This window comes from Myotis brandtii, unplaced genomic scaffold (genome assembly GCF_000412655.1).
Source record: "Myotis brandtii unplaced genomic scaffold, ASM41265v1 scaffold324, whole genome shotgun sequence".
In the NCBI taxonomy this organism is placed as follows: domain Eukaryota; kingdom Metazoa; phylum Chordata; class Mammalia; order Chiroptera; family Vespertilionidae; genus Myotis; species Myotis brandtii.
In genome coordinates this window covers 3042498-3068923 of record NW_005362439.1, presented here as the reverse complement: position 1 = coordinate 3068923, position 26426 = coordinate 3042498, and the positions used below count along the sequence as shown (strand labels likewise).

Here is a 26426-nt window from a genome sequence, read left to right as displayed (position 1 = left end):
CACCTAGAAAACATAGTCTTTATGTAGAGCTCTGCTAGGGAAAGACGAGAGTGTCAGGTGCCTGTCTCCACCTCCACCACTTCTGCCCAGGGGCTAAAGCCCATGTCCTTATGGATGAGCAGCAGGCTGGGGGCGGGGCCCGGTTCCTCTGGCACCACAAAGCACTTATCCTGGCTCTCAGAAATGGTGACCTCGAAGACGTGCCGGGTTGGGGAGACATCCTGTTCGCTGCATGTGTCCAGTACTTCTGGCTCAGTCTGTACTAAGACTACAGTGGGCTCAGAAGCAGCCGGAGGCACAGAGGGTGGGCTGGAGGATGCCCCGGGCTGGTGACTGAGCTGGTGCCGCTTGAGGCTTTGGGGGAGGGTGTAGCCCATGCCACAGGTGGGGCAGCGGTAGGGCTTGTCAGCCAGGTGGGATTTGAGGTGGCGCCTCAGTTTGGTAGCCAGTGTGTACGCCCGGCCACACTGGGGGCACGGGAAGGGCCTCTCTCCCGAGTGCAGGCGCTCATGAGCACGCAGCGTGTGTGGGTCTCGGAGGGCCTTCCCACACACGGGGCACAAGTGGGCCTCCCCGGTGTGGGAGATGAGGTGGCGCCTCAGTTCAGGAAGCTGGGGGAAAGCATCAGCACAGTGTGGGCAGCGATAAGGGCGCTCCCCTGTGTGCAGACGCAAGTGCCCGCGTAGGTTGCCCCGCTGGCGGAACGCCCGGCCACAATGCGGGCACAGGAAGGGCTTTTCCCCCGTGTGGAGTCGCATGTGGTTCCGCAGAGAGCCCTGGTTGGCCAGGGGCCGACCACATATGGGGCACGGGCATGAGGCAGAGGCAGGTGGCACCTGGTGGGTCTTATGATGCAGTCTCAGGGAAGGCCGGCGGGCGAAGGCCTTGCCACACTGGTCACAAGCAAAGGGTCGGGCACCTGAATGTACCACCTGGTGCTCTTTGAGGTCTCGCCGGGTGCCATAGGCCTTGTCACACTGTGGGCAGGGAAAGGGCCGTACCCCGCGGTGGCCCAGCATGTGGGCTTTGAAGCTCTCCTCTGAGCTATAGCTCTTGCCACACTCAGTACAAAGGAAGGGCTTGTGGCCTGTGTGTATAAATGCATGCTTCTTCAGGTGGCACAGTTGCAGGAACGTCTTGCCACATTCCCCACACCGGTACTGTCGCCCCCTTTTCAGAGAGCTTCCCGTTGGGACAGGAGGGCTCCCCAAGTGTGCAGAGAAGCTGGAGTGCTGCTCTCCATTCTGCAGGGCCCTGGGCTCTGAGGTCTTTGCTCCGGGTGGACACTGATCACTGGGGCTATGAAACTTCTTGACCAGGTGAGCATGCTGCTGGGTGCCACCGGCAGAAGATGAGGAAGTGGCCTCACTGCTCTCTAGGCCTTGCTGGGTAGTGGAGCTGCTCTGAAGTTCAGCTGGCACCTGTGTCTGGGGTGGGTCCTCCTCGTCCATGCTCCCATCCTGAGGCAATGGGCCAAGTGATAGGCTCTCCTTGGAAAGTTGGTCCTGGGTTTGGGGCTTAAGTCCAAAGCTCGCCATACTCTCTGCCTGGATGCTGGGGGGTGATTGGTACCCAAGATCTGCAAAGTAAGAGTGGAGTGATAGGGTCAATAGAGACTGTAGCAGATGGTGACAGTGGTATGACTAGGAAATTATAGAAATGTGTCTTTTCCTATTCAGCCCCTAGACTTCAGTGGGAGCAATGACATTAATCTTTTCCCTGGCGCATGAGCCCCATACTCCATTTATCTTCCTGTCCAGGCGCAGGTGCTTACTGAGGAAGCACTCCTGGAAACCAGTGTCCAGACATCTGGATAATCCCTAGAGTAAGGCCATCTCAGAGTCCCCTTGTTCTGCCTCTGGAGACATGAACTTACGGTAAGTTGAGACCACTTCCTCCTCACCTTAGCTCATTTGAAAATAAAGGAACCAATCTCCACCCAGATAGAAGAATCATAATGAATTGAAAACTTATACACAACTTGCTGTCTTCATCAACATAATCTTTTTTTATATATATATATTTTATTGATTTTTTACAGAGAGGAAGGGAGAGAGATAGAGAGTTAGAAACATCGATGAGAGAGAAACATTGATCAGCTGCCTCCTGCACACACCCTACTGGGGATGTGCCCGCAACCCAGGTACATGCCCTTGACCGGAATCGAACCCGGGACCCCTCAGTCCGCAGGCTGACGCTCTATCCACTGAGCCAAACCGGCCTCGGCTTCATCAACATAATCTTACTATTCCCAGAAACTTATTCAGGAAGATAAAAATTGCAAATATTGCCGTAACCAGTTTGGCTCAGTGGATAGAGCATTGGCCTGCAGACTGAGGGGTCCCAGGTTCGATTCCAGTCAAGGGCATGTACCTTGGTTGCGGGCACATCCCCAGTAGGAGGTGTGCAGGAGGCAGCTGACCGATGTTTCTAACTCTCTATCTCTCTCCCTTCCTCTCTGTAAAAAATCAATAAAACATATATATTTTTTTTAAAATTGCAAATATTTATATGGTTGATTCCAAGGAAAAGACTCATCACTCTTCAATAGAAAGCATCAAATGACAGTTTATACCCCAAGACTCTGAGCCTCTTGCCTGAAAATTCTAGCCTTCCTGTGTCCCTGAATCCTAAACTACTATTATGTCATGCTCCTTAACCAATCCAAATCAAGCCCTGCTCCTATCCCACACTGAAAGATCTACCTTATACCAGACTTCAAATTTTCAATAAATATCCAGGCTTTGCCCTACCCCTTCAGAAAAGCTACTAGGGCTCTGTAATGTGCTACTTGACCTTCTTCAGCCATAAGCTCCGCTTTGGCTTATCAATAGTTGTTTGGTGATAATTTGGGAAGTCAGCATTTACTATAGTATTTGACACATACCTGTACAAGGTTCTCCTGCATCCTTCCCAGGAGAGGCCTCTTCCTGCTGTACAGCAGATTCCACTTCTGTCACCACAGCCATGGCTGCCTCTTCCTCTAGCCTGGACTGGGTGGGGCTGAGGCGCTCAGAGGGAGACCGGGGCCACAGTAGCAGCTCAAAGCCTGGCAGCACGACCCGGTACACCTGCAGGTGGAGCCTCTCGCTGATCCACACCGGGGTCACGTTTCCCTCACCCTCCAGCCTGCCCCGCTGCACCAAACTGCAAAGCAGAGCAAGAGCGAGCTCAAGAGACCCTCTTCAAGTGGCCCTCTCTGTAAGCCCAGTTCTTGGTCAGCCTGAGTCCTAAGGACCCCATGCCTTTGATCACTGCGAAAGATCACTGTGTGGGGAATTACAGTCAGCTTCCGGGTCCATCCCATGCCACAACAGAAAGCCTCAAAAGAACAACTTGACTACATACTCTCCTGTAACTTACCTGGTCCAGCCTGAACTCTGCTCACAAGCACACACGTCTCCCCATAGGCCTAGTGACACGTCCTGAAATAAACCAATAAAAGTCCTTCTCCCATGTGTTTGAGGGGGCCGGAGTGGAGGAAACAACAAAAACAAAACAGACGTAACCTCTCCTAAGATCTCAGATGAAGCCCCTGGAAAGTTAATGGTTTCTGGTTCTGCCTATACTAGACTGTGTGTCTGACTTTTCATTCAGCAAAAAGCCAAAAAGACTGTCCCCACACCTCCCTCTCAGGGTGTGGAGAATTACTAAACTGAACACATTACTCCTTCTAGTAGGTACCAAACAGAAAAAGTAGTAAGAGGAATATCAACTCTTTTTAGTACTTTTTATGCAATAAAACCCTTTACCCGTGCCATTTCATTGATTGCTCCAAATAATCCTGAAGGATTAAAGTAAGGAAATAGCCATTCCTTTATTTTACACTAGAGGCCTGGTGCACAAAATTTGTTCACGGTGGGGGTGGGGTGCGTGGGTGTGAGTCCCTCAGCTCAGCCTGCACCCTCTCGCAAGCAATCCGGGACCCCTTGGGGGAAGTTTGATTGCCAGTTTAGGTCCGATCCCTCTTGCAATCCAGGACCGCTGGCTCCTAACCACTTGCCTGCCTGCCTGCCTGATCACCACTAACCGCCTCTGCCTCGGCCCCCCTGGCTTCCTCCGTTCGGCTGTCTGGTCTAATTAGCATATTACCCTTTTATTATTACAGATAAATTAAATTAAACATGCCATTTAACTAGCTTACATACTACGGCTAGGATATGATCCCCTGGCTCTCTAATTCCAAAACCTTGGCTCTTGACTTCATCAACAGTGACGCTATAGTAACCCAGCTTTTAACATCTTTTTGCACCTCGATTCCTAAACTACTGCAGGTGAGGAGAAGAGACAGTTCTGGAGGGAAGGACAAAAGCACCTCTTAATCTCCAGAAATGCCCTGCTGCTTCTAACAAACCGGAGAGCTGTCCAGAAGCTGTCTGAACCGCTTCCAAATTTCCAATGACAAAGATGAGACACCCTATCCCTGCACACCTGCTCCTGCAGTGGTTGCACTCCCTCGTCCTTCTGCTCCGAGGCAGCCTCCTCTCCCAGCGGCCCCCAGAGCAGTCCTGGCTGCAGAGGCTTCCCGACACACCAGACCCCCAAGCGCTGTTTCTCCACGAGTGAGGGGCCAAGGGCTAAACCCTGGGGGAGGGTCTTTAAAGCGTGGACGGCTCGGGTCGGCCAGGCCGGACGGTCTTTGAGGCCCTGAGCACGGCCTTCTGCAGAAGGGCTCCATCCTGAGCCCGGGTCCGGGCGCGGCTCGGGGTCTGCAAGGAGATAGGAAGGCCATGAGGGAGTGAACCAAGAGGCCGTGAGTTAGGCGTGGGGGGCGAAAGCCTGAGGGGTCCATCAGGGCTCCCAGGAAGCCCCTGAGAGATTTGAGGGGGCTCGAGGGCTCTGAAGAAACCCCCAGAGACTGAGGGCACCAGAGGAGGCTCCCGGGCTCGGGAGGGAAAGAAAGGGTCGGGGACGGAGAGTAGACCGGAGAATGTCAAGTGTATCCAGGCCAGGGGTCGGCGACCTCGCAGGTCACTCACCCAACTGCAGGCTCTCCCCCTCCAACAGTAGCTCCGCCGCCGCCTCCATCCCCGGTCAGGAAAGCCCCTCCGCCGGAAGTGAGCATCGCCTTCTCGGGTCCTCCCGGAAACAGTCATGGCCTGCCAAATTTACTCTCGGGGAAGCATCGTAAAAGTCGGACTTCATTGGTGCACAGGACCGGGAGTTTGGCGGTACTGGTGAAGCAAAACCCTGTCGGGGAACAGTACGGGGTTAGGATTCCAGAGGGCCACCGGAGGGTCGAGTCCCAGAGAAAGAGGAACGAATCGTCCCAGCCGCCTCCTTTTGGGAGGGATGAGTCGGACAGTTATGCTGTCCTACTCCCAAACGGGCGCGTACAGGAAGTGGGCTCCAGGAAAGGCCTTGTTTGGAGCGGGGAAGGGGTCGGAAGTGGGTTGGAGGTGTGGCGGAAGTGGCTGGGCAGTGAGGAGACGGGGAGGAGGCGGTTCCCGTTTTGCAGCGGAGCCGGATGTTTGCCGAGCTTTGACAGGCGTGGCAAAAGGAGCGGAGCGCGACCGCGGTGAGCTGCTGGGCGCGGGGTCTCCCGGGGTGGTGATGGGGGAAGGGAAGGGCCGGGCCTGGCTGTCTGTAGGGCTGCGGTCCCGACCGGGAGGGTCCGAGGAAGGGAGGAGGGGTAGAACGGGACCTGGGAGCCTGGCCTTCCTGCTGCGGGAATTCTGCCCCACTCACGGGTCCGCAGAGAGAGGACTCAGCTTCCTTCGCTGCCTTCCTCCTGCCCTCCCTGGTGCAGAGTCCCGGTCAGATCGCTGCCCTCGAGCAAGCCCCTGGGAAGGAAAAGGCTCGCTGCCCCGATCTGGCGAAACGCGAAGAGAAAGAAATTTGGGGGAAGTGTTCCACCCTCCCACCTATTAGGCCACGCTTTCTTCTCTGTTTCATAATCAGTGCACCCAATCCGGATTTTGTAAACCATGGCGCTCTGTGCAAACGTGATTGTACTTGAAAGTCTTGCTGTTGTAGGATTTGCGTTTTCACCGTGTGGAGCTCCTAGGAGGACGATCCCAACGCCAGAGAATGCGATTTCAAGTTGTTACCTCAGTTACGTTCGGAGGAGATTAGGGGAGAGGCTTTATTTTGTGGGTGTTTTGTTGTTGTTTTGTTTTGTTTTTGTGGAACCTCTCTGAATCTTGAGAATCGCATGAATGAATTACAGTCACTTAGAGAAATATTGAGGGATTGCCCTGCACACTGAGACCACCTTAGACAGACATGGATTAAAATCTTGACTCTGCTGTATGGCCGTTGGCAATTTGCTTAGTTTCCTGGCGCTCACTGTCCTCACACTGTAAAATGGGCCCAGTCGTACATGCCTCTTAGATGCTGTTGTAAAGTTAAAAGGTAATTTGTGTCCAGTTCTTGGTGCTATACAGCCTTCAACAAATGTTGGTTCCCTTCTCCACTTAGGAGGTGGATTAATTCAGTAGCTACATGTGTCAGATGTAATTCTGAATAGGTCAGGGGTTCATAAACAGAGAGTCTTAGAGGGCATGCGAACTACTTAAAATTGCATACAAGATTTCAAGCAAGTGCTGATCTGTCTTAGGGAAAAAGACCACAAATTTTGTCAGAATTTCAGAGGTTCATATGAACCAGGTGGTCACGGTTCCATTCCCGGTCAGGGCACATGCCTGCGTTGTAGGCTCCATCCCTAGTGTGGGGTGTGCAGGAGGCAGGTGACCAACGATTCTCTCTCAGCATGCATGTTTCTATCTCTCTCTCCCTCTCCCTTTTTCTCTGAAATCAATTTAAAAATTATTTTAAATGAATAAGTAAGTAATTCGGAGCGGTCCAGACTTACAAAGGTTAAAACCTGTAGGTAAAAACTGCCTAAAGTGAATCTTGAGATTTTTACCTACTGAGAAGGGAAAACAACCTCCCAGTAAGAAGTATTTTGCAGCGTGGAGCAGGGCTTGTAGATGCCTGGAGTCTGAGGCAGCCAGGATACTTACTTGCACTATATGTCAGAGTTTCCTCTCACTAGCTTTCTCACCCTCCCACTGAGTGGGAGCTAAACTTCCAGGCTCACAGGGGGCAACAACTGTGGGTTGAAGGGTGGTGAGAGAGGCCAGTGGGGCTGGGAGGTGGGAACAACTGTGATTAGTTATTCTGGAAGAGGAGGTTATGGGGGAGCAGGGGTCAGTTCTGGGAGAACTGACAAAATAGAGGAGTTACTGGAAAAGAGGTGGACTTCCAGTTCTCCTTTCAAACTGTAGAGGATGACCGTCTCCCTCACACATACTTCAGCTACCAGCTGTTCCTTCTAATCCTGCTGTTCACTGCAGCACAGTATTTGGGACCCTGGAGAATTATATTTGTGGAAGGAGCCGTCACTTCTACAGATGAGGACATTTAGGACCAGATAGGAAAAGGACTGCCCAGCATCTTCGCAACTCGTTGGTTTAGGCAGGACTGTAATCCAGTTCTCCAAATACCTCATCCCCTGCCTTTTTCATTGCATCAAGCACCCACTGTGGGCAGGGCTGAGGGAGCACTTGGTGCCTGGGAAATGCCAGAAAGAAGGGAAGGAGAAAAGGCTCAAGTCTGGAGAAGGGTTACTTTGAGCTGCATTCTGTCCCTAATATCCAGCTGGGGGGCGAGGGGGCCTTTGGCGGAGCCCTCACAGCCTCCTGGTTGAATGTAGGGAGGAGTATGTAGATGAATCAGCGGTGGAATCCTCAAGACTGAGGTTTGCCTGCCTTAGAAGCTTGAAGGGGACTAGGGGGGCACAGAGTGAGGGGCACAGCAGCACTCCGCAGGAGAAATGCATTCCCAAATAGGAGAGAGTCTTCATTTGTGTTCTTGGGAAGGGACTTACATTTGGCGTTAAGCAGCAGTAGTGAATAAGGGTAGCAAAAAAGACCAAAGGAGAAGAGGAAAAAGGTGGGGGGTTTTGTTGTTGTTTTTTGGCTGCTCAGCTTTGGCTCAGGAGCTTGAAACAGCTTTTGCCACTGAGTCGGTATAGTTGCCCTGGTAACAGGATGGTTGTTGCTAGTTACGCAGAACCAGTTTACCATCTAGAGTCCTTGGCTGTGACATGTGCAGGAGGTTGTCATGCCACCTCCGAGTCCCGAGGTGTTCAGGGTCTGAATCCCCGGTGGCAATTCTGTCTTCCTACCCGTGCCTGGGTCTCGTCTGCATTCCTTATCTGCCCTGATGGTTCTCTGACCATATATGTCATTTTTTGGACTCCAGGAATGCAGCAAGCTTAGAGCAGCCTCTTTGGGGTTGGACTGACTGGATTGAATTGAAGCTGCACTCCCTTGCCCAGGTGGTGAGCTTGTGATGAGAGAGGGGTGTGCTTCCCATTAGGGCTGAGGGCAGAAAGTGCTGCCTCCAGGCTGCGTGCAGCCCACATCCTCATGGCCAGACCCCAGACCTGGACAAGCCCAGCTTCGGAGTGGCTCTTCTCCTTCCCTGCCTGCTCTGGCTGCTGTTCTCTTTTTCACCTCTTGTATCTCAGCATTCTGATGATGCCATGCACTTCCCCCTGTCCCATCTGTGCCCTCCAGCCCTTGGGGCAGTCTGTTGACCTTAGCCACCTTGAAGTTAGCGCCTGGAGCTCTCGCAGATTAGAGTGGGCTTGGGAGCCCCCAGGACCCTGCAGATTGTTTGCTATGACTGGCAGGCAGATTCCATCCTCTGCTCCTGGTTCCCTGGGCAAAGCCAGCAGAGGCCTATTTTCTAGGCCCCTGTGGTCTTTGGCCACCTCCTCTTCCCCAAGTCAAGGGTCAAAGATAGAGTAGCCAGGGCCACATCTGACCTTTTGGGGTTTGGAGCATCCATATGTTCCTTAGATTTTTATGCCACATCTACCCCATAACTACTAGGGTCTGGAAGCATTCTGTGCTCTCTGACCCCTTAGGAGAGGGGCACGGACCTCTGCCTCTGCAGCGAGTGAGGGGCACAGCAGCACTCCGCAGGAGAAATGCATTCCCAAATAGGAGAGAGTCTTCATTTGTGTTCTTGGGAAGGGACTTACATTTGGCGTTAAGCAGCAGTAGTGAATAAGGGTAGCAAAAAAGACCAAAGGAGAAGAGGAAAAAGGTGGGGGGTTTTTGTTGTTGTTTTTTGGCTGCTCAGCTTTGGCTCAGGAGCTTGAAACAGCTTTTGCCACTGAGTCGGTATAGTTGCCCTGGTAACAGGATGGTTGTTGCTAGTTACGCAGAACCAGTTTACCATCTAGAGTCCTTGGCTGTGACATGTGCAGGAGGTTGTCATGCCACCTCCGAGTCCCGAGGTGTTCAGGGTCTGAATCCCCGGTGGCAATTCTGTCTTCCTACCCGTGCCTGGGTCTCGTCTGCATTCCTTATCTGCCCTGATGGTTCTCTGACCATATATGTCATTTTTTGGACTCCAGGAATGCAGCAAGCTTAGAGCAGCCTCTTTGGGGTTGGACTGACTGGATTGAATTGAAGCTGCACTCCCTTGCCCAGGTGGTGAGCTTGTGATGAGAGAGGGGTGTGCTTCCCATTAGGGCTGAGGGCAGAAAGTGCTGCCTCCAGGCTGCGTGCAGCCCACATCCTCATGGCCAGACCCCAGACCTGGACAAGCCCAGCTTCGGAGTGGCTCTTCTCCTTCCCTGCCTGCTCTGGCTGCTGTTCTCTTTTTCACCTCTTGTATCTCAGCATTCTGATGATGCCATGCACTTCCCCCTGTCCCATCTGTGCCCTCCAGCCCTTGGGGCAGTCTGTTGACCTTAGCCACCTTGAAGTTAGCGCCTGGAGCTCTCGCAGATTAGAGTGGGCTTGGGAGCCCCCAGGACCCTGCAGATTGTTTGCTATGACTGGCAGGCAGATTCCATCCTCTGCTCCTGGTTCCCTGGGCAAAGCCAGCAGAGGCCTATTTTCTAGGCCCCTGTGGTCTTTGGCCACCTCCTCTTCCCCAAGTCAAGGGTCAAAGATAGAGTAGCCAGGGCCACATCTGACCTTTTGGGGTTTGGAGCATCCATATGCTCCTTAGATTTTTATACCACCTCTACCCCATAACTACTAGGGTCTGGAAGCATTCTGTGCTCTCTGACCCCTTAGGAGAGAGGCACGGACCTCTGCCTCTGCAGCTGGGACTATATGACTGAACCAGCGGGGCAGTAGGTAGTGCAGGGCCTGGCATGACTCTTCCCCATCCAGCTGGAGAATCTGAAGGCAGGCGCTGAGCTGTGCCATCCTCTGCCCAGCTGCCTTTTCTGGCAACATGTCAGACAATTGTGGCTCCAGAAGAACCAGAAGCTACATGGAACTCTTGGCAAGGATGAGAAGTGTTCAGGGACAGGGGAGCTTGGGGGAGGAAAGAGTGGGGTAGGAGGCTTGCTATAGCAGTTACAGGTATAAAGAGGGTGTTGCTGACCCTCTTTACACCTATAACCGCCTCTCTCAGGTTTCTCTTCAGGTTCTGTGGGGCGAGGCTGTCGGGGACAGGCTCAGCTATGGACCCACTTTCAGAGCTGCAGGATGACCTGACCTTGGATGACACCAGCCAGGCTCTGAACCAGCTGAAGCTGGCCTCCATTGATGAGAAGAACTGGCCCTCAGATGACATGCCCGACTTTCCCAAGTCAGGTGGGTACCACTGGATCTCAGGCAGCTACAGGCACCTTAGATGGGGAGACCCCTTCCTGCTGGAGGGAGACTCTGGGAGGGCAGATGGGGGCAAGCTGACCAGCCCCAGCGTGGGGCTAGGAGCACAAGCCTTCCTGGGAAGAGGGCCCAAGAGCACAAGTCTCAGGGAGAACACTGGGCCAGCCTAGCCCAGACTACCCCCTGACTTTGCCATGTTCCTCAGATGACTCCAAAAGCAGCTCCCCAGAACCTGTCACACACCTGAAGTGGGATGACCCTTACTATGACATCGCCCGGCACCAGATTGTGGAGGTGGCAGGTAAGCGCACCCAATTTTGCACCTTTTTCCTCATAGTCTGCACTCCTGGCTTAAGGAAGCCAGTCTCTTGTACCACAGGGTAAGGGAAGGGACTCGGGGAGGGGCCATGCCCATTCTGTGGTCTGACCCCTGACCCTGGGTCTCCTTAGCACCATTCTTTAAACTTACCACTTGATTGTGGTGGCCACTTGGTCTGTTCACCTGCAACCACTTCCTAAACTGTGACCGCACTGTCTCCATTGGCGGATGGTCTGTGGGGGGCAGTGTGGCCTAGTGGCTTTGAAGTTAGAAAACCCTGGTTTGATTTCTAGCTTTGCTCTCTGAACTCATTTCTTCCTGACAGGGCTGTTGAGAGAACTGCAATAGTGAATGTCTGTCAGGGCCTAGCCCAGAGTACATAACTAGCCCTGAATACGTGGTCATTCACCTCCCTTTCCTCTGCCCTCATGCCAGCTTTTCTACTCCCTCAGTTACTGGAGAGCAGGCAGGTGCCAGTCCCTCCTACCTCCAAGGAAGTCGAAGTCAGGGGCCACATGACCCCGGAGCATCAGGTTCCCAGCAGGTGTGTTACCCTGTTGAGAATGGGTACAGAGTAGCCCCAAGGTCTGGCCTCCATGTGCTCCCACCCTCCTGTTCATAATGCAGTACCCAGAAGACTCCAGGGCCAGGAGAGGTAGCAGGGATGTTGATGCCCTGGTTTCTGCCCTCAGGGTCCTACTGCTAATAGAGGAAATTAATTGCAAGATTCTTTGTCTTTTTCCTAATGGTCGTCCATCCTTGGTGAGGCCAGGCAGCTATAAGCAAGAGTGACACATGGCCCTGCTCTGAGTCACTGGAATGGGCAAGGGGAGCAGGGAGCACATGGTCTCTGGACCCAGTGCGGTGCTGGCTGCGGGGGCTGGATGCATCTGGCCTCTCCTCAGTTATCTGGGCTCAGAGGTTATCCCTGATGTCAGAGGCATTCCCATGACATCTGTGTTCCTGGATCCTGCTCAGGTCTGGGTTGGGGGCCTTGGCTGTGGCCTCTCTCATCCCAACAGAAGCAAGGCTGAGTTCTTTCCTGATCTGGTCCTGACCTGGGCACAGGACAGTCCCCTGAAGGTTCAGAACTGTCTCTCCCCACTACCAGAGAGGCACCTGATTGGGGCATGGGGGGAGAGAGGAGGGTGCCTGACGTGAAGGAGCACTACCAGAGAGGCACCTGATTGGGGCATGGGGGGAGTGGGGAGGATCTATCCTGACATCCTCCTGGCCTATGTGGCCAGGTCACAGGAGAGCAGGCCGCTCCTCTCCCCAGGGGCGACCCCTGTTCCCCTGCAAGCAGAGCTGCAACATGTTTCTATTTCCCCAGGGTGTGATGAGCCTGAGGGGGCCCAGCCAGGTAGGTGTGTTCCTGGCTCTCCCTGCTTGGCCTCTCTGGGCTGTGGCCTCTGGGCTGTGGATCAGGAAGGGCTCTTGGGGCCGCTTAATTGCAGCCCCACTCTAGGGAGCTGGCAGTGGGCGGTGCCTGGGAGCCGGAAATAGCAAAGAATTATGGGTGGCAGCTGTGTGGCAGTACATCCAGAACCTAAGGGAAAGGAGCTTCAGGGACGGCGGGGCCTTGTCCACAGAGGTAGCGAGGGGGTTGGCTGGCTCTGAGCAATGGCCTGGCCTGCAGGCTGGCTCCTCAAGCCTGAGCTGAGTGCTGCAGGCACAGCGCCCCTCTGGTGGGGTTGGCCCCCATGCCTGTGCCTCTCTGACTGCTGAGAGGAGTTTGGATTGGCACTGCCAGAGTGAGACCTGTTTGATGAGACCATGGTGACCAGCTCCTGGGGGGCCAGCTTCCTGGCATTAGAAACCAGAGAAAGAGCCCATGTTGGATGGAGGCTGGCTTATGTCCCCACCTCCTCTGCAGCCTGGATGGAGGCTGGGTTAGGTCCCCACCTCCTCTGCAGCCTGGATGGAGGCTGGGTTAGGTCCCCACCTCCTCTGCAGCCTGCTATGCTCCACTGTCACATTGAACTCAGTCCACATGGGTTCTTCCCGGTGGTGTGCTGACAGACGTGGCCCTCCTGAAAGGGAAAAAAAGGCTATTGTTTGTACCATTTGAAATTTCTACCAAGGCAGATCTCAAGCTACGAACAAGCTATTGAAGTCAACTGGCTTGCAATATTCCTGACAGTTTAACAATATAACAGATATATGAGCCGGCTCCAGGACTTTGCCCAGCCCCCACCTCCCTTCTCCTGGGCCTGCCCTGCAGGTTGTGGGCGGGGCTGGTGGCTGGCCTGGCTGCCCGCAGTTCCCAGAATGGCTGCTGGAGGAGCTGCTGTTGCTGATTAACACCCAGGCTACCCTGGGAGGAGAATTCTTGATCGGTATCTGGGGAATGCACAGGCTTCATTCTCAGGCGGCTGGTCTTTTCCTGGTGCTTTCCACAGGGCTGCGCCTCCTCCTCATTGAGCCCTCCCCCAGCTCTGGGAACACTAGTGCTGCCCCGGCTCCTCCTGTCCCTTCAGTCTCCAGGGCAGAAGTCTACTCTCTTCTCAGATCAGGAGGAGAGTTCTGGGCCTTGTTACGTACGTTCTTGGAGCAGCAGTCACCCTGCCTGCTGGCAAATGCCTGGGTCACCGAAGGACTTGGGCACTCGGGGAGGGTGGGGGCGAGACCCTCAGGTTGCCCATACCTCATTCCTCGCCTGTCGGGGGGGTCTTGCCTCACTACTCCTCTTTTTGTCCCCCACCTCCATCCTGACTTCGTTCAACCTTCCTTTTTTGAACATCTGCTCCGGATTGAGCCTCCTAGTCAGCACTGAGGATTCAATGAGGGAAAATACACACTCCTTCCTACAAGGAGTGTCCAGTCCAGTGAAGTGGTTCTTAAAGCTGGTCTTTGAGAATGTGAAAAGTGTAGACCTACTGCCCTAGAAAACACATGCATGTGCTTGTAATATTTTTACATATGACATCATGGCATTGGTGGGTGCCCATAGGGGAGCCATGGTTGAGGATCCAGTTTCCCATGTACAGGTGCTGGGCCAGGCTCTGGTGGATGGAGCACAGGCTCTGGTCCTTCACCCCAGTTGCTTGCTTTACCAGTTACTAGCTCTTCAAATTCCAAATCCCAGTGAACTCAGACTTTCTTTCCTGCCTAGGTCCTCAGGTCTGCCAGCCAATGAGCGCTGCCTTACTGTTGGGGGCAGGCATAGAAAGAATCTCTTGTAATACCCATGCTCCTCCCAGGGTTTTACCCCACATCCGGGGCATTTCCTGTTTAGAGGGGAGTAGGCAAATGATGTCCCTCCCTTCACAGGCTCGTGGTAGGAGGCCAGGGGTTTCTAAAGCTCTAGATTGTACATGAGGCTGGGCTGGCCAGTCTAATCCTTTGCCCTAGTCTGCTCTTCGATCTCCTGTCAGATCCCATGGGAAGTAAATCAGAGTAGACCCCAGAGGCTGCCCCTTCCCCCACTGGCCTGGAAGGAACCCAACACCAGGATCTAGGCTAGGGTATGAGAGAGCAAGTGGTATCCGGTTCATCAAAATAGACCTGCTTCCAGATGAACTGCACCTTCTCCCCCTCACACAGGCTTGCAGAGGTTTCTCTGCCTGTAAGTCTGGAGAAATTCTGCCCCAGACTATGGGAAACTCACTGCCTAAAGCAGTCTGATGACCTAGAGGTCATGAACAAACTCAGAAATAGAATGTGCATACTATGTAGTTCTGACTGGTGTCTTTGCGCGGACTACCAGCATTTATTGAACACCTGCCACATGCTTGGCTCTGGACTGGCATGAAAGATTCAAAGATGGAGCTGCTCACATGCCAGTAGAGGAGACAGGCACATAAACAATTACACGGGAGAGTCAGAGCGTCATGGATAATGGTTCATGCTTGAGCCATGAAAAGGGACAGCTGACTTGTCTAGGGAAAGGAGGAGAAGACACAGGCTTCTAGAAGGAGATTATGCCCTGGATGAGTCTTAAGGATTCAGAGGAGTTAGCCTAGAGGAGGGGGGCAAAATTGTCTAGAGAAAGGTCTGTCTAGCATGAGAAACAGCCTACTGTGGACAGGGCTGCGAACACTGTTTTGTCAGAAGTGTGCACAGTGTGAGCCTGGAGAGGCAGGAGCCAAGCCTGGACAATCCTATGAGCCATTCCAAGGAATGTGGCCTGCAGGGACCGGGCCCACTTAGCCCACATTCCAGAAGCCTCCTTCAGCCTCTCCATAGATGCTGGCCCCAGCCCTAGAGAACAGAGTCAGAGCCTTGGCAACCACTTTGGAAAAGCGCTGACTCCTGAGTGAAGTCACTGACCAAGAAGCATCATCAAGGTCATGGCTTATTAAATACGGAGAAGACCCTCAGCAAGGCCTGGGGGATCCTTAGTCCTCAGAGGGAGATGGAGGACAGACTCACTGCACTTCGTGTGTTTTGTCAGTAGTCTTTCTATTTGCCTCCGAAATAATCAGGGTTAGGCAAGTGTGGTTTGGTGCTCTGGAAAAGCATGAGGGTAGAGCCGAAGGGAAGGTAGGGACCAGGTCTTGTCCCCATTGATCTTTGCTTGGGGTTCCTGATCCATGCTGACCTGGAAGAACATCTCACTTTTAGGGAGGAAACACATACGTCTCAGGAGCATCTTGGTTTCATGACAAAGTCAGATGGTCAGGCCTTCAAATTATGACTAGCTTTGGACAAACATCCCAGACACATTACATCCAAATGAACAGTTTCCCACAGCGTTACACACTCCTCTCAATTTCATGTTCTTTGGAATATCCTTAATGAGAAAGGATATGATTTTTAGAAATGTCCAGAATTTAGAGGCAGGTGTGGTTAATAATTCTAATAAAATCAGAAAGTGTTGTTAGTGGTCAAAATGAGACTACTGTTACCCTGGCCAGTTGCTCAGTGGTTAGAGTGTTGGCCTGCAGACTGAAGGGTCAAGGATTTGATTCTGGTCAAGGGCATAATCCCTGGCCCTGTTTGGGGCACGTGCGGAAGGCAACCAATCAATGTGTCTCACATCAATGTTTTTCTCTTTCTCTTTTCCTCTCCCATCCTCTCTAAAAATCAATGGAAAAAATATCCCCAGGAGAGGATTAACAAAGAAAAAGAAAGAGAGAGAGAGACACTATTGTATAATCAGGCTGATTTCCTCAGTGAGGTTTTCCAAATATACACTGCTTAAAGGGGATGCTTCTGAAATAAGTGTGACTTTTAAGGTGACTCCTTGGCAAAACAGTTGCTTTGAAGGATGTGACATAAAATTAGCCATTTCTAATTGTACAATTTGGTGGTATTTAGTAGTCACAATGTTGTGTATCTCCATCTCCATGTACTTCTAGAATTTCACCCATACCCATACAAACCCCGTACTCATAAGCAGTCAGTCTCTGTTCTTGCCCTCTTAGTGGTCATGACAACCACTAATTTGCTGTCTTTATGGATTTACTTATTCTAGATAACTCGTATAAATGGAGTCATACAATGTGTAGCTCTTGGTGACTGGCTTCTCTCACTTAGCATAATGTTTTCAAGGTTCATTCACAGTGTAGCATGTATCAGTACTTCATTCCTTTTTATAGCTGAACAGTATTCCATTTATGGATATACCACCTTTTCTTACCCATTCATCCGTTGATGGACATTTGGCTTGATTCCACCAGGTGTGATTTTTTTTTTTTGAAAGTCATGTTATTTCTTTATACCCCAGCCCAGTATCCCTGAGAGCAACCTGTCCCTCTTCCTTCAGCGACACCCCCTCAAGTGCAGGCAGCTTCCCAGAGGTGCATCTGCATGGCCCGCTCTGGCCCTTGTCTTAACTGGTACAGGTCTCCAGGCCTGGCACCTTTCAGGCCCTCAGCTTGCTTCTCTCGGTTCATCTTTCACCCACCATGCTCCATCTTCTCCACATCTAGGAGATGACAAGTATGGGCGGAAGATCATTGTGTTTAGTGCCTGCCGAATGCCTCCCAGCCACCAGCTGGACCACAGCAAGCTCTTGGGGTGAGTACCCATATGGAAGGTGGTGGGACCTGTGCCCAGATCCCCAGTTTGGCCTGATGTTGTTTTCCTTATTGTCCCTCCCTGTGTGGGGCCATCTCCCTCCCTCCCTCCCTCCCTCTCCTCCTGAGGGAGTCAGTCCTGGGCTAGGAGTTTTTAGTCCTGGAAAGTGTGACCTTGGCAAGTGTCTTCGTCTTTTTAAGTCTCTTTTTCTTCACTTTTCCTAGGGAATATTCACACAGCCCTCCTTCCTTGCAGGAGTGAAGATACTGTGTGTGAAAATGCTTGGAAAAGTAAAATCCTGTCCAAATGTGAGGGCTAATCTGGTTATCCAATGTGGTTGTAGTTCCCCATTATGTGCATAAGTAGTACTATCTTATTTGGTGCCATTGGCGTCTGTACCTGCCTGGATTCTGTTGGCTTTATGTATAAAATAGCTCTGGTTAGTCTGAAATCTCCTGATGCAAGGCCAGAGGCTGATTGAAAGTGGGGGTTTGAATGTGGCGGCCACGGGGAGGTTCCTGCCGGGGCTCTGTCACCTGTGTCTGTTGGCACCAGGCACAGCCATGAAGAAACAGGAAAGATTCCTGCTTCCGTGGAGCTCACAATTATATTGAAAGTGGGCAATTCCAGAATTGATCGGCCATACCGTTGTCATTGTAGTAATGCCTGCTTCGTTGCCCTGGTTCAGCTTCCTTCTCAACTTGCCTGTTGCCACTTGGAGTACATGTTGGTTCCTACGGTGCCAGTGGTAACAGGGGGTGCTTCCACTTGCGCTGTTTCCTCGTGTGCGAGTATAGTGTGGTTTTAGCTGCGGGGAATGACTGAGGCTGCAGAAGCCGTGGTGGAAGTCAGCCTACACTGCAGTGCCATCGAGGAGCCAGGGGCTGCTTACATCATCCTTAGAACCAGAGCGTTTATTTTCCCTCTTCGAACAAAAAATATGTCTGCTGTAGTTTTACCATATAAGGTACTTTAACAACATGAAAAAAATAAAAAAGAAAGCGGGAGTTTGACAAGCCTTGTTCCAATAAACATTCATTACTGAGCCACGGCTGCCAGCCCGGGGCCCACAGCATGGGCGGGACTCCACGGAGGCAGAGCCCTACTGTGCTCCTCACTGTGTGTACAGCTATGGTCTTGCACTTCTTCCCTGACCAGTTGAAAACACTTCCTGAAATTGAAAATGCTTGCACTGCCCATACCACCTCCTTGCAGTTCTGAATGGCTCTGTGCCTGTAGGGTGTGGTGAGGGTCCGGAGAGCCCAAGGGTACAGTAGCTGAAGGGGAAGGACTTGGTTGCCGAGTCTCTGTAGCCCCAGGGAGCCAGGGCCAGTCTTAAGCCGTGTTCCGTCTTTCTCTCTGGCCTCCTGAACCCTCCTCCCACCAGCTTCTCAGACAGGCAGTCCAAGAGTAGGCCAAGGAGCTCAGCCTGAGGGTGACTGAGTCACGGGTCCCTCCACCCCCTCCACCTCTTGTTTTATCACATCTGACAAGGCAGTGGAGAGACTCCTGGCCAGATAATAGCCCGAATGGGAGGAAGTCAGAGGGTGGGAATGGGAAAGCACCCGGTTTTCAGGAGAGAGCCTGGTGGGTGAGGGGCACCCACTCTGGGGCTTTCTCTGGCTTCAGGAAGCCCCCTGCCATCCTGTCCTCTGTCCCACACAGATCTCCCCTCCCCCATCTGACCTGGTCACAGTCCCTACAGGGAGCAGAGAGGCACGTCCATCAAAGGTCAGGCCTGTCCTCTGGTTGTCAGATTCTCTCTAGCTTGGCTTTCCCAGCTGTCACCCAGGTCTCGGGGTTGAAGCAGAAAGTGCCTGCAGCTTGGATGCAGAAGCCCGATTAGACTTCGCTCTGCCTCTTACTAGCTGTGTACTTGGGGGTGGGTCTCTTCTGAGCCCCATAAAAATAAGAAGTGTGCCCACCTCACAGGGTTATTGTGGGCATTAGATAAGATATATACATGAAATGCCATTGTATTCATTTGTAAAGAAAACTATATACAACTATACAAAAAAGTCACCCATAAACCCCATCACCCAGAGAGAAAACCACTGTTAATATTTTAGTGTATTTGCTTCCTATTTTTTCCTATAACATATACAAGGCTCTATAGTCAGTTTTGTATCTTATGTAATGTTTTTATCTTCTGAGCATTAAACATTCATCAAAGACATCCTTTAAAAATTTTTATTGACATATGATATATATACAGAAAAGTGAACCTTATGTGTACTTGATGAATTTTGAAAAACTGAACCCACCCGTGTCAGCCCCTCCCACAAACCTCCCTTCGCTCTTCTAGTCACTACCACAAAGGGCAACCACTGTTCAGACTTCTCACTTCACAGATTGGTTTTGTCTGTAGGAGCATCCTGTGAGGTATTCTATTTATAGATGTCTTGTGATTTATTTAACCAATTCTCTGTTGTTGGATAGCTAGCTTGCTGCTCAGTTGTTGCTGTTTTTCCATTATAAAACAGGCTACAATGAACAGCCTTCTACAAAAATGTTTCTGTTCATCTCTGCTTCTTTCTTAGGGTCAAAGAGTAGGAACATTTTATAGCTTCTGATAGATATCACTTTATTGCCCTCCTAGAGGTCGTAACATCCATCAAAGGATGAGTGTATTTTCACTACAAGTATTGCTATTTTTTAGTTGCAAAATGCCATCTTTTTATGTGAAAAACTTTTCTTTGCATATTGTAAAGTGCTCAGTGTATCTAAGGGGTAACGTATTGTGTAATAATAGTGATTGGGATCAGAGTAATAATTCATCCTTAGATACTTCACTTGCCTGCCTGTGCTGGCCGAGCCTAGCACCCATGGACCATTGCGTACGTTACCTTCTCTAGGGTAGATCAGGAGGTACCTGGACACTTGGTCTCATCCTTGGGCACTTTGCCAGGTTCCTTTCTCCTTTCCCTACCCCCTTGGAAGCCCCTGTATTTCCTGCCTCCCAGCCTCCAGCAGTGACCCTGCTGAGGCCTGGGGCTGGCCACCCAGAAAGGGCATTCCACTGTACTCCTTCCTTTCTGGATTCCTTGTTCATTTTCTTTATACTATGTGTGTTTCTTTTGGAGTGGTAGATATGTTATGAGCATAGGGAATCTGAGATGTGGCTCTTTGGTCCACGAAAAGCCCAGTGATTGGAGCAGGGACGGGGACCCCCTGGCCACCCCGGTCCCCTCTCAGGGGCAGTGTTTTACAGCCTATGCTAGGAATTCTAGTATAAGTGGGAGAGCTGCATTGTGGTCAAGAACGCAGGCTTGCCTCGCTGGTTTGGCTCAGCAGACAGAGAGCCTTGGCATGTGGACTGAAGGGTCCTAGGGTCAGTTCCAGTCAAGGGCATATGCCTGGGTTGCAGGTTTGATCCCAGTAGGGGGCATGCAGGAGGCAGCCGATCAATGATTCTTTCTTATCACTGATGTTTCTCTCTCTCCCTCTCCCTTCCTCTCTGAAATCAATAAAAACCAACTTGAAAAAAAAACCAAAAACGCAGGCTTTGGAGTTAGATAATTCACCTCCAGGCTCCACCATAAACTGTGACCTTGGGTATGCACTTGACCTCTCTAAGCCTCATTGCCCTCACGTGTAAGAAGAGGATAATATCAGCCTTGATTGTTACAAGGAAGGCATGAGATATTAAGTGCTTGGCAGACGATAAAAGCTTAATATTGATAAATGGTATCATTATTATTGATTTGACGATCCTGTGAGGGAAATGTTATTCCCGTGTTTACTGCAGTTATGTGAGAGGGCTCCAGTTAGAGTTTTGGTCTCCAGACTCCTGGTCAGTGCTCAAAACTGAGAGCTGTTGTTATCATTGCCCCGCCCAGCCCCAACCCCTCCACAACAGCATGGCAACTGCTGATGCAGCCAGGATGGATGGTGCAGGGCCAGGGGTCTTGGGGAGGGGGTTTGATATAAGCAGATTCCTGGGGCACCAGGTTCTGTCTTAAGGGGCCCCACCTGTGTACAGGGCAGGCCTGAGCAGGTCTTTTCTCTTGCAGGTACCTGAAGCACACCCTGGACCAGTACGTGGAGAGTGACTACACACTGCTTTACCTGCACCACGGCCTGACCAGCGACAACAAGCCCTCCTTCAGCTGGCTCCGGGATGCCTACCGGGAGTTTGACCGAAAGTGGGTTGGGGCCCAGGGGTGGGTTCCAGGGCCTGGAGCAGGTGGCTCTGGAGTCAGCAGCTCTGCCAGGTTCTGGGCTGCCCTGTGCTTGGGCAGGAGCTTATTCCATGCCAGGGGAAGTCAGGTGCTCACACCTGGGTAAATGCAAAGAATCTGAAGTTGGAACCGCCTGGGCTCAAATCCGTTTCTCTACTTACTCATTCTGTGACCTTTCATGTTACTTAACCTCTCTGAGCCTCTGTTTCCTAATCTGTAAAATGGGGCAGCAATGGTACTTTGCAGGCTTGCTATAAGGAGTGAAATCAGAAGATGTACATAAGAACATACTCTGTGTCTCCCGTGCCACACCCACTCCTGAATTCCCACTCTACCTCCACAGGTACAAGAAGAACATCAAGGCCCTGTACATCGTGCACCCCACCATGTTCATCAAGACCCTGCTCATCCTCTTTAAGCCCTTCATTAGGTGAGCCGGCCGAGGGCGGGATGGTGGTCTCCCCGTGCTTCCCCTTGAACTCTGAAGCAGATGCCAGAGGAGGCCAAGCATCCTGGGGACACACCCGTTTGGGGCCACGCCTCTGTCTGATCTGGCTGGGCTGCTGAGGGGACAGTGGAGGCCTGCCGAAGCCGGTGCGCTCCCCAACCCATGCCCTTTCCTCCATCGGCAGCTTCAAGTTTGGGCAGAAGATCTTCTATGTGAATTACCTGAGTGAGCTGAGCGAGCACGTGAAGCTGGAGCAACTAGGGATCCCTCGCCAAGTGCTCAAGTGAGGCTGGGCAGGGACCGTGTGTGCCCACTGGATGGCATCTGTGTACATGCATGTCACGTTTGTGGGGTGGGGTGTGCCAGCCCAGGGGAGAGGAAGCCTTGAGAATCCCAGGATAAACAGAGGAAGCAAATGTAATGATTGAGAGACAGCACATGAGGAGAGAGTGTGAGTTCAGATTCTGTTTCTGTCACTTAAAGTGACCAGATCTCTTTATTTATTTATATATTTTTATTTATTTCTGAGAGGAAGGAAGGAGAGAGATATAGAAATATCAATGATGAGAGAGTATCATTGATTGCCTCCTGCATGGCCCCCACTGGGGATTGAGCCTGCAACCTGGGCATGTGCTCTCACCAGGAATCGAACAGTGACCTCCTGGTTCATAGGTTGACGCTCAACCACTGAGCCACGCCATCTGGGCCGGATCAGATCTCTCTAAAGCAGCGGTTCTCAACCTGTGGGTCGCGACCCCTTTGGGGGTTGAACGACCCTTTCACAGGGGTCGCCTAAATACATCCTGCATATCAGATATTTACATTACGATTCATAACAGTAGCAAAATTACAGTTATGAAGTAGCAATGAAAATAATTTTAGGGTTGGGGGTCACCACAACATGAGGAACTGTATTAAAGGGTCGCGGCATTAGGAAGGTTGAGAACCACTGCTCTAAAGACTTTACATTCTCCTGTGCAAAGCTGGGTTGTTACATGAATCCAATGAACTAGCCTGTGTGAAAAAAAAAAGCCCAGGAAGTGCCTGACAAATGGGTTATCATAGTGTCTACAGAGCCAGGCAGAGGGCCTGACCGTCCCATCTGCTCCCCAGGTATGATGACTTCCTGAAGTCCACACAGAAGAGCCCTGCAACAGCCCCCAAGCCCATGCCCCCACGGCCCCCACTGCCCAACCAGCAGTTTGGGGTCTCACTGCAGCAGTGAGTATGGGAACGGGGCACCCGGCACCTGGAGCCCAGGCCAGGCTGTAGACCCCGCTCACTGCCCTTGTGCCCACAGCCTCCAGGAGAAGAACCCAGAGCAGGAGCCCATTCCTCTTGTGGTCCGAGAGACTATTGCCCACCTGCAGGCCCACGGTGAGTGCCAGGGCCCACCTGCCCCTACGACCTGCTCAGGGTCCCCCATCCCCTCGGGAAGCTGCCAGGCACGGCTGGGAGGTCCCATGTGCACCCGCACTCGCACTGGCCCTGACCGGAACCCCCAGATGGAATGGTGGGGAGTTACATGTACCCTAGAACTCTGAGGCTCACCAGGCCCCCCGTTTCCCAGCTCTCACCACTGAAGGGATTTTCCGAAGGTCTGCCAACACCCAAGTTGTACGGGAGGTACAGCAGAAGTATAACATGGGTGAGTGGTCCCAGGGGTGTCCAGCTCACGTGTGGGCGCTGGGGTGGAGGGGTTGGGGGCAGGTATGTGACTGTTAGGGGCTTCCCTGCCTTTTGCTGCCCTATCAACAAGGGTCCCAGGTTCCGTTTCTGTCAAAGGTTCTATGGCATCTGCTAAGATAACATGGTACCACTCCCACCTGGCTGTTCCAGGCCTCTCCCTCATTGGTCAGGCTCTGGGTCCTGGGTTCAGGATCATTCGGAGACAAGGAATAACTGTGGTGGGAGTCCCACTCCACCCAGATGGCCTGAGTCTGCATCCCCTGGTCATACAGGGAGAGGTGAAGGCAGATGCAAGAGGCTCTCCTGGAGGAGGCTGTCTGAGGACGGTCGGGCAGGGGGCCTCCTGGGCCTCTGGATGGGCTGCTGGCCTCCCAGCTCCGCCCAGCTCCCCTTCACCTTCCTCCCCACCCACCTCTAGGGCTGCCTGTGGACTTCGACCAGTACAACGACTTGCACCTGCCAGCAGTCATCCTCAAGACCTTCCTCCGGGAGCTTCCTGAGCCCCTGCTCACCTTTGACCTCTACCCTCACGTAGTGGGCTTCCTCAGTGAGTGCCCTCTCCCATCCCAGGTCTGAGCTGCTTCTGCTGGTCTGTGCTGGACTCGGAGCAGGCGGGTTTGGTTAGGGTCTCCCCCCTGGTCTTGTGTGAGGGCTACCTGAGCCAGCCAGCCTTGGGCCCCTGTAACCCAGGCCCCCATTTTTCATAGACATTGATGAGAGCCAGAGAGTGGAGGTGACGCTGCAGGTCCTCCGGACGCTGCCCGAGGAGAACTACCAGGTGCTTCGTTTCCTTACTGCCTTCCTGGTGCAGGTGAGTCTGCCTCTCACCTGAAAGGAGGGAGGAGCACCGGCCCCTGCTGCTCTGGTAGCTGGTTGCAGGACGTGGGAGCTGGGTCTGTGGCCCTGCTGCAGCCCCCTGATTTCCCTCCACAGGTTTCTGCCCAGTGTGACCAAAACAAGATGACCAACACTAACCTGGCTGTCGTCTTTGGCCCTAACCTGCTGTGGGCCAAGGATGCTGCCATCACTCTCAAGGCCATTAATCCCATCAACACCTTTACCAAGTTCCTCCTGGACCATCAAGGGGAGTTGTTCCCTACCCCTAACTCCTAGGGGCTCTGAGCACAGCCCCTGCCCACCAGCCCCCTTCTCTGATAGCCCTTCCTCTGGGATCCCCAGTTTGGACTCCTGCCCAGGAAGGGGTCATGAGGCCCGAGGAGATAGAAGCTGGAGCCAGCCAACTGGGCAGCTCCTCCTCCCCTTCTTTCCAGTCCACCTCGCCGGCCCTGGAGGCCTTGCTGTTACCATGGGACATTTTTCTTCGCCTTATACTTCTCCTGCCTCCTTGGATCCCTGGTTCCTGTGGGGCTGTGCAGAGCTGGCCCTGGCCCTTCCAGTGGGAGGACTGGCTCCAGCAGCCCTTTCCTGCTTTCTCCTGCCTCTTTCCCTGGCAGCTGCAGATGCCAAAATCACTGTCAGGTGGGATGGTAGCTGGGCTGATCTGCCCCCTCCCGATTGCCGGGGAATGAAAGGCCGAGCTGGCTTAGGCAGGCCCTGCTGAGGCTCCTCTCTGTCTGGGTGAAGGCCTGGGTGCAAGCCCCCTGCTCTGTCCTCCCCTCAGCATGGGTACCTCCACCGCTAAGGAATTCAGCCTGGAGTCTGCTTCCTGTTTCTGCCTTTTCTTCCACGCATCCTGGTCAGCTTTCCCAAGTGGCACTGCCTCCAGAATGTTCTAACCCCTGCTTCTGCTTGGACGACATGGCTGAGTTCTTGCATCCTTTAGAGATAGACAGCACGCTCACCCTGAGACACCCCGGGTACCTGAGCAGGGGAGCAGGCTCAGCCTCTATGCCTTGTCTAAGGACAGCCTCTAGGCCAAAGGCTCTTGCAGTCCTGTGTGATGTGGAGTCACACTGGTCTCTGCTCTGGCCAGAGATGACTCGGTGCCTCAGGACCGTAGTGGCTCCTTCCTCCTACGGGGGACTCCTGAGGGGCTGGGCAGAGATTTTGCTAGTTAGGTCTAGCAACCTTCCCCAGGGAGTAGGAGTCCCGGGCCCTGTTGTCTTCCCGACAACCTGGATTCCAGTGATGATGGCCGTCCTGCATTCCAACTGTATCCTTTCTAATTACACTCCTTCCTGGTGAACACCGAGAATGCCCCCCCTTCCTGTAGTCTTGACTTCTGGCAGTAGGGAAAACCCTGAACAGTAACCCTGTCCCCACAGCCTTGGCCAGAGCCTAGAGCCTGACCATGGGGGTCCTCACTGACCAGCCCAACTCCTTTTGGGCGCTCTCCCAGGGCACTGGTGTGTCAGGACTCCCGGTACCTGACTGGCTGCTGGTTCTGTTAGTCCCTGTGTCTCTAGCCTGGGTACAGGCCTGTGCTTTCTGCCCTACTTTGTGTATCAGGTGTTCACAGCCCCTTATCCTGGGAGCCTATGGATCTATTTGGTCTTCCCCCTTCCCCTGCCCCACTAGTCAGTGGGGACTGGGGGAAGGGCTTGTACTGTGAATCAAGTGTACACATTCACACTTCATGAATTCCTTGGCATCAATCATGTATTTCACCTCTGCACTTTTTGTATTTCAATAAAAATGGAGATGGAAACTGCCCATCTGACTATTAAAGAAGTGGGCATGGAGTTTCTGAACTGGGTGGGAAGCGTGTGGCTGCGGGAGAGCAGATGGGGCCTCAGGAAGTCCCTGCCCAGTCCATCTGACCCCCTTCCTCATCTGGTTCACTTGTGAGTGGGCATGAGACCGTCTTCCAGGCTTAGAAGTGTGAGCAGTCACCTTCCAGTGTTGGCACCTGCAACATTCCAACTAGCCGCCATGTGAGTAACCTCTGACCACGGACTCTCCTGTCCCCCAAATGGAGTGGGCTTTGGTGGACAACAGCATGGGTTTTAGACTCAGACAGGGTTTGAATCTTCGTTCCATCGCTCGCCACCAGCTCTCACTGGTAATCGTTGTAAAATTGGCCCCACCTCTGAGACCATTCCTTCATTTGAGGACCAGAAATAATGTGCACAGAACAGTGCCCTGTGGTAACTAAATGACCACCATTTCCCAGGTGAACAAAGCGACAGTCCCACCCTGTGCAGCAGCTGGGATTGAAGCCCTCACCGGGCATCCCCATCTCCTCTCCGAGAGCCTCCGTTTCCACCTGCCATGTCCTTTCATGGAGCCATGAAAGGTCCCATTTTCCTTTCTTCTTTTGAGGTTTTGCTTTGCTT

At 52.6% G+C, this 26426-nt stretch overlaps 2 protein-coding genes across 3 annotated transcripts; one reads left to right on the top strand and one right to left on the bottom strand.

Annotated features, from left to right (window-relative positions):
- Positions 1 to 5321, bottom strand: ZNF408 (zinc finger protein 408). 2 transcript variants are annotated; one of them, XM_014543357.1, is made up of 5 exons: positions 4980 to 5321; positions 4432 to 4709; positions 3364 to 3470; positions 2888 to 3147; positions 1 to 1579 (listed from the first exon to the last, which is right to left on the bottom strand). In XM_014543357.1, exons 1-5 carry the CDS (start codon positions 5026 to 5028, stop codon positions 54 to 56), a joined length of 2220 nt encoding a protein of 739 aa, XP_014398843.1. In that variant the 5' UTR covers positions 5029 to 5321; the 3' UTR covers positions 1 to 53. The 2 variants fall into 2 exon arrangements, with proteins under 2 accessions (XP_014398843.1, XP_014398844.1); XM_014543358.1 differs by having other exon boundaries at positions 3364 to 3425.
- A 101-nt stretch (positions 5322 to 5422) lies between these two features.
- ARHGAP1 (Rho GTPase activating protein 1) lies at positions 5423 to 25818 on the top strand. The gene is made up of 13 exons (XM_005870793.2): positions 5423 to 5518; positions 10390 to 10571; positions 10795 to 10890; positions 16785 to 16872; positions 20886 to 21017; positions 21397 to 21483; positions 21686 to 21784; positions 22615 to 22722; positions 22802 to 22878; positions 23072 to 23149; positions 23609 to 23737; positions 23898 to 24001; positions 24124 to 25818. Exons 2-13 carry the CDS (start codon positions 10439 to 10441, stop codon positions 24301 to 24303), a joined length of 1311 nt encoding a protein of 436 aa, XP_005870855.2. The 5' UTR covers positions 5423 to 5518; positions 10390 to 10438; the 3' UTR covers positions 24304 to 25818.
- The last annotated feature ends 608 nt before the right edge of the window (positions 25819 to 26426 follow it).

Bases quoted from the DNA above. Each gene is read 5' to 3' on its own strand.
- ZNF408 (XM_014543357.1), bottom strand. From the start codon at position 5,028: ATGGAGGCGGCGGCGGAGCTACTGTTGGAGGGGGAGAGCCTGCAGTTG. The intron at 3,471-4,431 runs GTGTGCAGGGAT...CCTCCACTCCGG, and splicing joins TGCAACCACTGCAGGAGCAG to CCCCCTCAAACACATGGGAG. The intron at 3,148-3,363 runs GTAAGTTACAGG...TCTGCTTTGCAG, and splicing joins CAGAGTTCAGGCTGGACCAG to TTTGGTGCAGCGGGGCAGGC.
- ARHGAP1 (XM_005870793.2), top strand. From the start codon at position 10,439: ATGGACCCACTTTCAGAGCTGCAGGATGACCTGACCTTGGATGACACC. The intron at 16,873-20,885 runs GTGAGTACCCAT...TTTCTCTTGCAG, and splicing joins GACCACAGCAAGCTCTTGGG to GTACCTGAAGCACACCCTGG. The intron at 23,150-23,608 runs GTGAGTGGTCCC...ACCCACCTCTAG, and splicing joins ACAGCAGAAGTATAACATGG to GGCTGCCTGTGGACTTCGAC.